Source organism: Chiloscyllium plagiosum, chromosome 1 (assembly GCF_004010195.1).
Source record: "Chiloscyllium plagiosum isolate BGI_BamShark_2017 chromosome 1, ASM401019v2, whole genome shotgun sequence".
Taxonomy (NCBI): domain Eukaryota; kingdom Metazoa; phylum Chordata; class Chondrichthyes; order Orectolobiformes; family Hemiscylliidae; genus Chiloscyllium; species Chiloscyllium plagiosum.
The window spans coordinates 23,532,946-23,544,582 of NC_057710.1; the positions used below are offsets into that span (position 1 = coordinate 23,532,946).

The 11,637-nt window shown below is 39.1% G+C and overlaps 1 protein-coding gene across 2 annotated transcripts in view; it reads right to left on the reverse strand.

The window, feature by feature from the left end:
* rmnd5b (required for meiotic nuclear division 5 homolog B) overlaps positions 1–10,692 on the reverse strand; it is a 47,955-nt gene extending 37,263 nt beyond the window's left edge. For both annotated transcript variants that reach the window (XM_043703942.1, XM_043703863.1), the window contains exon 1: positions 10,421–10,692. In XM_043703942.1, the coding sequence (XP_043559877.1) occupies positions 10,421–10,562 (142 nt within the window). In that variant the 5' untranslated portion in view covers positions 10,563–10,692. The remainder of the gene's footprint in view (positions 1–10,420) is intronic.
* Between the last annotated feature and the right edge of the window lie 945 nt (positions 10,693–11,637).

Genomic DNA, 11,637 nt, shown 5'->3' on the forward strand with positions numbered 1-11,637 from the left:
CCTACTTAAAATCAATAAATTAGTGATGTTTCAGCCACATCACACACAAGCTGAACTGTTGTTTCATAACAGTTTCATAGGTCCAAAATCATGGCACTTTGTTAAATTAATTAAACTTCTCTTTGAAAAGCAATATTGGGTATGAGCTTTTAATAGATTATATTGTGGATTAAATGTGAAGAGATCAGGCATTTCTGGTCCACATTACTGAATGTACTTTGTTGATTACTTCAAACAGGTTTTAAATCTGAAAACAAATGATTATGAAGACAGCATGGTCACCACACCACAGTGCAGCCGCTTCCAAGATTCTGGTTGTTAGTTGGTCCTGCTCCTTACATGGTACCTCATTTCGGAAGAAAGGATAAGAGGGGGGACAAAACAAAATAAAGGAAATAATTTTAATGGGGGGTGCCAGACTGTGGGACTTGGTCTTATATATGCACAAATTACAGATAGTGACAGGCTAGGTTGAGAGAGCAGTTAATTAAACATGAGCTTTATAACTGTTAACACAGTACAAAAGCAAGCAAGTTAATGATAACTGTGACGATGCTATGGCTTTAAGAGACGTATTTTGTTATGGTTTCTTTTCAGAAAGAGATTGAATGAGAGGTGCCAAGTAGTCTGTGGTAATGTTAAGAGATTGGGAGGCCTTGGGATTTTTTTTAAGGAAGGGTTGGAAAAACAGAAGCAGCCTGGATGGGTATAGCCAGCTCTCTCAGTCCAGGATTTCTAGTTTTTTTAAGCTTTTAGATTGCTGAAGCTGCTGGTTTTGAAGTAGTAGAAGCTATTTTCTCCCCTCTCATGGTTATGAGAAGCTGGGGTTTCTCTTTGTATTGCAGGCATTGCACGTGAAAAAATCTGATCTGAATTTGCCTTTTTGCAAAAGAGTGTGTTTATGGGATGTGACTATATTGTAACAGTTAATTAGCAACGGTTACTGTATTTATTATTCTGTTCACTCTCTTGTCCAATCCTGGACTCCATACTTACAAAGAATGTGACGGCTTGAGAGAGGCTGCAGGAAAATTTGCAGAATAGATCAATGGATGAAGAATTATGACTGGGGAAGTGGAGGCTGCTCCCCTTGGAAAAGAGATGGTCAGAGGGGAAGGGTTCAAAATTATTCAGGATATGGACAGTTTGCTATGATGGACTATAAATATTATACTTCTATCATCTGATTTTAATACCCAAGACCTTCATGGATTCAAGTGACTTTTAGAAAGGACAAATACTGACCTCAATTCACTGCTGTGACTAGAGTGAAACCAAATAAATAAACATGAAGAAATTTGTATCTGGTTTAATTTATACATGATAATTTCACATATTGTAAGATGACAGGCTCACGTGCCAGTTACCCAGCTTGGAAACAACCATGAGCAACTCAGAAATACACAATGAACCTACATCAATACTGCTTGGTACATAAGAACAGAGACAGGGAAAATTGATTTTCAAGCAAGAATTGAAAGGCACTCCTTCTCCACAACCACCTGAAGGAGCAGCGTTACGAACGCTCAGGCTTGCAAATAAACTGTTGGACCATAACCTAGTGTCCTGTGATTTTTTTAACCCTCTCCACTTCTTTCTCTCAAACAGAAAAACCAGTGGCCAGTGAAAAAGCAAGTTGGAACAACTAGCATGCACTGGTCACTCAATCTCTAAACTTCGACACTGCTGAAGAAACAAATAAAAGTTAGGACTCAAATTTAAAATCTAACATCTCACGAATGCCAAGAGCTTTAAAGTGTTACTCCCTTTACATCTTTGTCGGTGTATAAAGCACCACCTCCTTCTTTTTAAGCTTGTCACCTATGTGTTTTTGATGCTATAGTTCATTTATTTTTTGCAGCAGTAGTTAACAAAATTCTTCCTTCTTCCACTCAAGAAAACCTTGCAGTTCTGATGGAGTTAGAAACATTCAACACTTCAGCCTTCTCTACCATACATTATGTTCATGGCTGATTATTCAACTCAATACCATAATTCCACCGTCTCCCCATAATCCCTGGATTCCTTTAGCCACAGGAATTATACCTATCTCCTTATTGAAAACACAATATTTTGGCCTCAACCACTTTCTGTGGTAGTGAATTCCATTGGCTCACCATACTCTGAGTGAAGAAATTTCTCATCTCAATCCGAAAAGGCTCACCACTTTTACCCCTTAAACTATGGCCCCTGATCTGGACTCCTCCACCATAAAGAACATCCTTTCTGTATCTAACCTCTCTAGTTCTGTTAGAATTTTCTAGGATTCTATGAAGGCCAGGGCCTCAGAGTGAAGAAATTACCTTTTAAAACTGAGATGAGGAGAAATATCTTCAGTCAGAGCATTATAAATCTGTGGAATTTATTGCCACAGAAGCTGTGGAGGCCACATCACTGAGCGCACTGAAGACAGAGATAGATATGTTCTTCATCAGTAAGGGGATCAAAAGTTACGAGCAGAAGGCATGAAAACTGGTTTGAGAAACATAGTAGCCATGATTAAATGGAGGAGCAGACTCAATAGACTAAATGGCCTAACTCTGCTTCTACATCTTATGGTCTTATTAATCTCTTATGAGTTTACTCTTGCTAGCATTCATTGAAAGCCTCTGAAAGTCCAAATAAACCACATCCATGGTCTCCACTGATCAACTCTGCCAATTACATCCTCAAAGAATTCCAGTAGATTTGTCAAGCATACAGAAAACACTCCTTTCTTTAAAGGAAAATCAATTTTAGGTCCTATAGATGTGACATAAAGCCAAAGCTCATTGCCCTGTTGGACACAATAGTTCAATGCAACTATCAGCAGAGCAGATAAATTTTGCCAAACCATCCACATGCATGCACAAACTGGCTTTTACATTTCCTACATTACAACTTAAAATGCTGTTAAACTTAGAAGTGTTCCAATATGAAGCATTTGGGTTGCCTAGAGATCAGATTATGTAAGAAGTGTGTGTTAATAAATTTCTTCACACTTAATTAAAATGTTGATTATTTGTGTTGAAATCCTATTACAAATTGCAATGTAATGAGTCATGTTGTTTCTGGCACTCACTCACCAGAAAATATCTCACTTCAGTATGCCTCGTTTAAAAAGGTGTCTCTTTTTTAAGAGATTGTCCATTTCAGTGTCACTCTGATAACAAACATATTCACATGAGGTTTGAGGAAGTAAGATTATCATGCTGGGTTCCAATTTACAGCTCTTGAGATCCAAACCATGGCAAAGAAAACCCAAGCAACAGTGTTATTCACACTAGTACTGCTTATTTATCTTTTAAATATTCTTTATTGTTTGCAGATGTAGAGATCTGGGGAAAAAAAAAATAATGCTCCTAAGCCTTGGTGGATAAACATGGAATTGGAAGTTAAAAATCACACAACACTGGGTTATAGTCCAACAGATTTATTTTGAAGCACTAGTGCTAGTCCTTCATCAGCTAACTTATGTGGCAGGATCATAAGACACAGACTTTATAGCAAAAGATCACATTGTCATGCAATTAAAACGATACATTGAACAAACTAGATTGCCATTAAGTCTTTTAGAATGCATTGCAGACTTTGGTTCACTAATATGTAAATCCTAGAACTTCTTTTAAGTCATATTCTTGAGATAATTTAAGATTTTATAACATCTCAGCTCAGACAATATATCAAAGGTGTGAGGCTAGAGTCTGTCTGTATCCCAATCTTGAGTCAGACTGGTCCTGTTTCCAAAGTAGGAATTGATAAAATATTACATGGATTGACTGCCTGCAGGTTGTGTGCTTTTTGAGCAAAAATAGAATATATCTGCAAATGTAAATTCAGCCATAGATTTGTGTGCACATGTGAGGGATTTAAATATTAATGAACTGAAACCTGCAACCCATTCTAAAAGATGGAAGACTTAACAGCAATCTAGGTTTAATCATTTTAATTGCAGGACATTGCAATCTTTTGCTATAAATTCTGCGTCTTATGATTCTGCCCCACTAGTTACCTGATGAAGGAGCAGCATTCTGAAAGCTAGTACTTCCAAATAAACCTGTTGGACTATAATCTGGTGTTGTGCGATTTTTAATTTTGTCCACCCAAGCCCAACACCGGCACCTCCACATCACAGGAATTTGAATACAAATGTAGTAGTAATTACATCAAGATATGTGATAAAAATAACAAAGTCAACTTTGTAAATGATCCTCAAACTCCATGGGTTTTTTTTAATTCAAGTGAACATTTTTTCTGAGTCAGCACATAAAAGGTAAAGAGGAGGTGCAATTCTAGATTCAGTCAGAAAATGAAGCTGGGCAAGTGGATGAAGTGGCACAGGTGACTATTTTGGAGATAATGACTATAATAGTTAATTTAGCATCATTGTGGAAAAGGCAAAGATAGTTGAGGAGTAAAGTTTCTAAATTGAAGGGAGTCAAGAGGCAATCTGGTACGGCTGGACTGGATACAGCTTTCTGAAAGAAAATCAGTGGAGGCATTCAAAAGCAAGATTCTACAAAGCTCCACACAAAAAAAAAAGTGGTGGCACTGCCCCCGGTTAGCCAAAAGCAAACTAAAGCAAAAAAAAGTTTATGACAGTCACAAAAAAAATACTGATTTCAACTAGGCAGCAATATCAGGCAAATGAACTGCCTCTCGGATAAGCAAGGAAGGGAATCAATGGGGAAAAACCAGTGACCATTTTTGAAAAGCTCACGTGGGGACACAAAATGATGACAAACACAAATAATGAACTGTCAAGCACACTGTCAGCTTAGACAAATGGTTGCATAAAAATCTAAGTAATAATGTTATTTTTTGTGACTCAGGACAATGTTTGCATTCATTGGAGCACAGCTAAGTAAGACTTATCTATAAAAATAGAAAGGGAGACAACAGCAGGGAGAAAAATATATGTGCTTTTCATCGCACACAGATGTTTAGGAATACTAAAATGATAAGTAAGGTACAAAAGTATGCAAGTAACACAATGAATTTCCAGGCTTGCCAAATTTCACGTTTGTCCCTAGTTTGGCTCATCTTAAGCACAACTGGTTAAGCATTCCTAAAGTAGAAAATAAAATAAAAGGACCCCAGTGGATCCTGTTCCTAACAATGGTGGCTTACACGATCAGGTAGCTTGTAACACTCATTGCTAAAACTCTTCGGAATGTAACTTGGACATGAAAGATGAAAATAACTGGAATTGTGGAAATGGAATATCAGCATGGAGTAGAAAAAGAAAAACAGAAAACAAGGAAAAATGGGAAGAACTACAAATTATGTGGAACTGAAGATCTACACCATTGTTATAAAACCAAAGGACAAAGCACATTTCCCAGATTAAAGAAAAAGCAAAGAAATTGAACGGTAACTATCAAGCTACAGTATATAAGAGAGTTAACACTAATCGAACCACATAGTGCAAAGGACATTGTGATTCAAGATACAGGAACAGATAACATTCAGGCTATGTAAGCATAATTAAGAAAATGTACAATTAACCTCACCTCATAAAAAACTAAATGTTTCATTTGACGTAATATCTTACTAGAATATGGTACAATTGTCGTAAATAAGACATTTAAATTGGGTTGTCTATAACTTTCTGACAACACTAATCACACAACACCAGGTTATAGTCCAACACTGTGTGATTTTTAACTTTGTCCAACCCAGTCCAACTCAGGCTCCTCCACATCATATAATTCCAATTGCATTTACTTATGCTGTGGAGTTGATTCAAGCACAAAAGCACCAACACAAAACCCCAAATAAAGGATCCAAACACTTTCTCTGCCAGTGACTTTGGACATTTCCCATTGCTTACAACATAATGTTACCTATCATTCAACAATCAAAGTGATTTCTAGTCATCTAGTCACTGCCACATAGCTGTTAGAGAGATTTTTCTGTGCACATATTTAATACCACATTTCTTACATTGCAACAATGATGAAATTCCAAAAGATATGCTGTTGACTCTGAAATACTTTGGAACATCTTCATGAAAGTCACCACATAAACACTGTCAGTGAAAGAAAGCAAGACTTGCATTTAAGTCCAATGTATTAATGAAACTGCACTAATTGAAATTTTCACAAGCACAGGTATCCCAAACACATACAATTACAGCATTCAGATCTCAACTGCTTAGAAAGTTTCTTCCTACTGTTGAACTGAATCTGCTTTATGAAGAGGGCAGTTTAAGCATCAGCAAGAGCTAACACTAATGAAAACAAATTAACATACAGCAATGTTTCGGGTTAATCTTGCATTTAACCCATCCTAATATTCAACTACCAACTCTTTAGACCACACATAAATAGTTACTGCACCAATTAATGCAAATACATCACTATTACTACCTATCCATTCTATTTCCAACCAAATCTAATAAAATCAGTTGAAGTTTGATCAAGCACCTACTTATCACAGAAGAAGAAAGTTAGTTTAATGTAAATCACTTATAAGAAAATCATAGCACAAGATCTCAGCAAATGCAAACAAAAGAAAAACTATTTTAGCATAAGGTGTTTAACATAGTGGGACACTGAAATAATTTGAACATCATTACAAGGCACATAAGGCAAAATTAGGGAAGACTACCAAATGTTTTGTTAGAATGTTTGATACCAATACAGTAAAGAAAACTTTAGTCAGTATGCTATAATCTAGCTATGCTTTTAACACTTGCGAAGTTCAAGTGGGAATAAAAAAATTCATATTCAATATTATGTAAACTTACTGTAAACAAAACACCTCAGCTACAACCTCAAAATTGATGATACATGATGGTTTCCTAAAATCTTATGACCACACTATTGAAGTATAGCTTAATTTGTAGTAAAAGATTTTTAAAACTGTAGGCAATGATTTTTGAGTGCATAATAGCCAATTTGCAATAATCAAGATTTTCTGATTGATGAATTTATGTCAATTCCTTGTTGTGTTATATCATGACTGTCCATCAAACAACTAATATTACCACTCTCACAGCGTGGTGTGCGCAAAGACTGAACACTCGCAACAGTTAAATTTTAGGTTGAAACATGCACTGTACCATCAGTCTACTGTGGTATCACTGCAGTGCAGCACATGGTAAATATATAGATGAGAGATGGGAGGGTTAGGTCTTAGAGTCCATGCCGCCCAGGTTTCCTAAACTGAACTAGTCCCATTTGCCTGCGCTTGGCCTGTATCCCTCTAAACATTCCTATCCATTTACCCGCCCAAATGTCTTACACGATGTATCCACATCGACCACTTCCTCTAGCAGGTCATTCAGCCCTTCAATCCTATTTGACTATTAAATATGACTTGCTGATTTCCTGTTACTACTTCCTGCATTACCCCCATGTCCCTTGATACCTCTTAGATTCCTAAAATTATGAAACTTTGACTTAAATGTACTCAACAACTGAACATCCATAGCTTTCAGGAGTAAAGAAGTACAAAACTTCATAACCGTTTAGAGAGAAGAAATTACTCTTAATTTCAGTCAAAATTCTGATTCCTATTTCTGGATCCTCTGGTCAAAAGAAACATCTTCCTGGCATCTATGCTATCAATGCTGTTAAGAATGTTAAATGTTTGTTTTGATTAGATCAACCCTTACACTTGTAAAATGTGACATAAAGAAAAGAACCAGAGAATGGCTACACCAGAGATCTTTTTACCTCCTGTTTTACTGCAAGAACAATTCACTTAGTGCCATCCCCCTGCCTTTATTCCATTGTCCTGCACTTTTTTTTTGATCAGGAAATGATATGTCCTTTTTGAATGTCTTGACTGAATCTATTTCCACCATAATCTCAGGATATACATTCCAGATTCTAACCATTTTTCTATTATTTCTTTTGCCATTGTTTCTTCTGCCAATTACGGTCCATAATCCCTTCTACACCTAGGACCACTCCGAATTTTGAATACTTCTGAAAGTCTCCCTTCACTTTTCCTTCTCCAAGAGCCCTAACTCTTCCAATTTACATTAAATTGTTAGGATACTTCATTCAAAGTGATTTCAAATGAGATTGCCAAATGTGCTAAATGCTTCAGAGAGCCAGTTAAAGATTTTAAATGCTCAGTCTCATCAAGTACTACAACATATCATAAACTGACCTATTTACTGCCTTGTAATAGTAATAAGACCATTTAGAATGTTTTGACATACCCAAAGAACATGCGAACAAGCTAGAAAGCATTTAGAAGCACATATCAAAGTTACTCTGACACCAAACATCATGATAATCAGAAAATTGTTCTGATGGAAAGGTCAATGATCTGATGAACATTTACTGTTTCTCTTCATAGATGCAGCTATAACCTGCTGTTTTTAAACAATGAATGTGTGAGAACTTCACGAGAAAACTTGAATTCTACCTTGGATTGTCACATCTTGGCCACAATCTACACAGAAGTAAATATACAATTAAGTTAAAGGAAAAATGTCAGTCCCAAGTGAGATATACAAACAAGACAACACAGCGCAATCCTTTGCAAAATCAAATAGCATGTAAATAATTGAGAATTTAACTGACTCAACCTGACAACATATGATTTACAAACTTTCAAACAAAATGTAAGGTGCTGTAAGCCTTCCATTTCTGTTGTGGTTCTGTTCGCCGAGCTGGGAATTTGTGTTGCAAACGTTTCGTCCCCTGTCTAGGTGACATCCTCAGTGCTTGGGAGCCTCCTGTGAAGCGCTTCTGTGATCTTTCCTGCGGCATTTATAGTGATTTGTATCTGCTGCTTCCGGTTGCGGCAGATTCAAACCACTCCAAAAACCGGAGGAAAGATCACAGAAGCACTTCACAGGAGGCTCCCAAGCACTGAGGATGTCACCGAGACAGGGGACGAAACGTCTGCAACACAAATTCCCAGCTCGGCAAACAGAACACAACAACGAGCACCCGAGCTACAAATCTTCTCACAGACTTCCATTTCTATTTTACAAATAAGGGGACCTGCATTTTGCAATGTATTGTAATTATTTGCAGACTGAAACATTCATGCAATCATAAAAATAAATTACAAAACAATAAAAAGATTGTATATGTTATAAATTATTGGCTTGTTTCACTTGTGCCACAAACAAATTCAGCATAAGAAACCATAATGATTTTTCAATGAAACAATATGTCTTGTGTAATGAAGTCCCTCATCCTTTCTGTTCTCTCTAATGCCTTCACATCCTTCCCAAAGTATGACATTTAAGACTAGACGCAATACTCACATTGAAACCAAACCAGATTTAACATTACATCCTTGTTTTTGTACCCTATCCCCCTTTTCACAAAAAAAAGTCCCACATGTTTTAACTCTGCTGCTGTCAATTAGTTTTGCCAACTTCAAATGATTTGTATATGCAGGTTTGTCTACTTTCATAACCCCTTTAGAATTATAGGGATAGAAATGTTGAAATACAGTGGATTTCACCAGTTTCTGCATTTTCCCCTCCCTCCCATCTTACCCCAATTCCAACCTTTCAGCTCAGCACAGTCCTCATGACCTGTCCCATCTGTCCATCTTCCTTCCCACATATCCGCTCCACCCTCCCCTCCAATCCATCACCTTCACACCCACCTCCATTCTATTGCACTCTCAGCTACTTTCCCCCCAGTCCCAGCCCCTGCCATTTATCTCACCACCCCCAAGACTCCAAGCCTCATTCCTGACGAAGGGCTTTTGCCTGAAATGTCGATTTTCCTGCTCCTCGGATGCTGCCTGACCTGCTGTGCTTTTCCAACACCACACTCTTGACTCTAATCTCCAGCATCTGCAGTACTCACTTTCACCTATGTTGAAATACTTGTCTATTCTACTCAATCTCTGCTCACAAACAAATACCCCATGCCAATAATCAGTCTCGTGAGCCTTTGTTGAATCACCTCTAAAGCAGGGGCTTCATTCCTCAAGTAAGGAAGCCAAAACTGCACAAATCTCCAAGTGTAGTTTCACCATGGTCGTGCAAAATTGTTGCCAGATTTATTATCAGTGCAGGCCAGTGTTGCACAACATTATTAATTTTAGCTTCGGTGTCCAATGTGTAATATTGCCCTGCACTGATAGTTATAATTCTCAGGAACATTGCACCCTTGTTCTCAGTTGTGGTAAAATGTTCCAGAGAATTACAAATTCATCAGTGCATGGCAATATTACACACTTCAACCAAAATGTTTGTACGTTTTACACTTACAAACACACACACACCCAAACAGAGGAGCCAGTATAATTAAAGGCAATGTAAGCTTAGCGTGTGCGGGTGAGTGTAATGTGACAGTTGTAGAAGATAACCCTGTCCGATTGCAATGTGTCATTGAGTCATTTGAAGGTACACAAACACAAATAGACACACACGACAGGCCTAGCTACCGTTATACATTGGCAGTTTTGCTCTGCCTGGCCCAGTTGCCCTGGTCGCCATGGCGGCGCTCACCTCCAGTCTGGGTCAGCTCCTGCCTCAGGCCGCTTGTGTACTCGATCAGCTCCTCCAGGGTCCGGTCGCAGTGCTGTCCATACGAGGTGAATTTCTGAAGCACTTTATCCAGCTCCCTCTCCACGTTCAGACATTGCTCCATAATACAATCAGACACAGGGGAGGTCGGGGGGAGGGGAAGAGGATGGATGGTAAACAAACAGACAGACGGAGCGCTCCGCCAAGCGGACGCTCGATTGGACTCCTGTGCGTCACACTCTCTTTCTTCCCGGGTCCGGCTTCGCGCCTGCGCCCCTCTTCTTCCTCCCTGCTACCCGTTCCGGTTCGATCCTATCCGGTCCAGCCGGGCCCTATACCGCTCCGCGCCTGCGCCTGCGCCTCACCTCAACTCCGCCCGCCTACAGCTCGACACTGCTGTGTGGGGGAGGTGCGCAACGCAGGCGCAGAGCTGGTCGTCCAAACTGCTGTGCGCCTGCGTCGCGCAGCTCCCCACACCGGTGCCCGGCCTGTTCTGCGTCGGGTACCGCCCACTCGAAATTGTTTGGGGTTGACAAACGGCAAGCCGCGCGACCACTGGGCGGTACCAATGATCAACATTTGCGGGGGAGAGGGGTAGGGGGTTATAATTTGTAAGGAAAGATAAAGAGAAACAAGTGTATGTTCACCACACACGTTACGTAGAAGTATGTATAGTATTCTAATCTGATTCCTTCAATACGATAATTCCCAAAGTATCATGGATATGCCTGTCGTAATACATTGTAATGTTCCCTCCCGATGACCAGAACGAAGGTTGCTCCGGGGGTGGTACAGTTGGGAGTATAACGTTTCCTTCAGCTCAGCGTGGTAACTTGTAAAGATCACAAAACAGCCAAGTGTTGATCAGATTTGTTTTTAATTTCCTGTGCTTCGGTTTATGTATTATTGGGACGATTTCTTTATTGGTGGCCCTGTCAGGGTCGATCTTTGACCCGCTGTCGCCATGTTACAGGTGGCCTCCTGGCTCCTGTTAGACCAAACAGGCAGTTTTCGGGAAGCAGGTTGGTGTTTGAGAATGTTGAGTCTAGCGTGGAATTGCAATTTTTTGTGATTAAAATGGGGATAAAGGGGAAGCGGATGTCTTTTTATTGTCACTGGGTTAGCCGAAGGTTGATAAGTTTGCGTAGAGGTGGTGATTAAAGCGAGATGTGCTTTGAAAAAGAATCAATTGTGAGGAG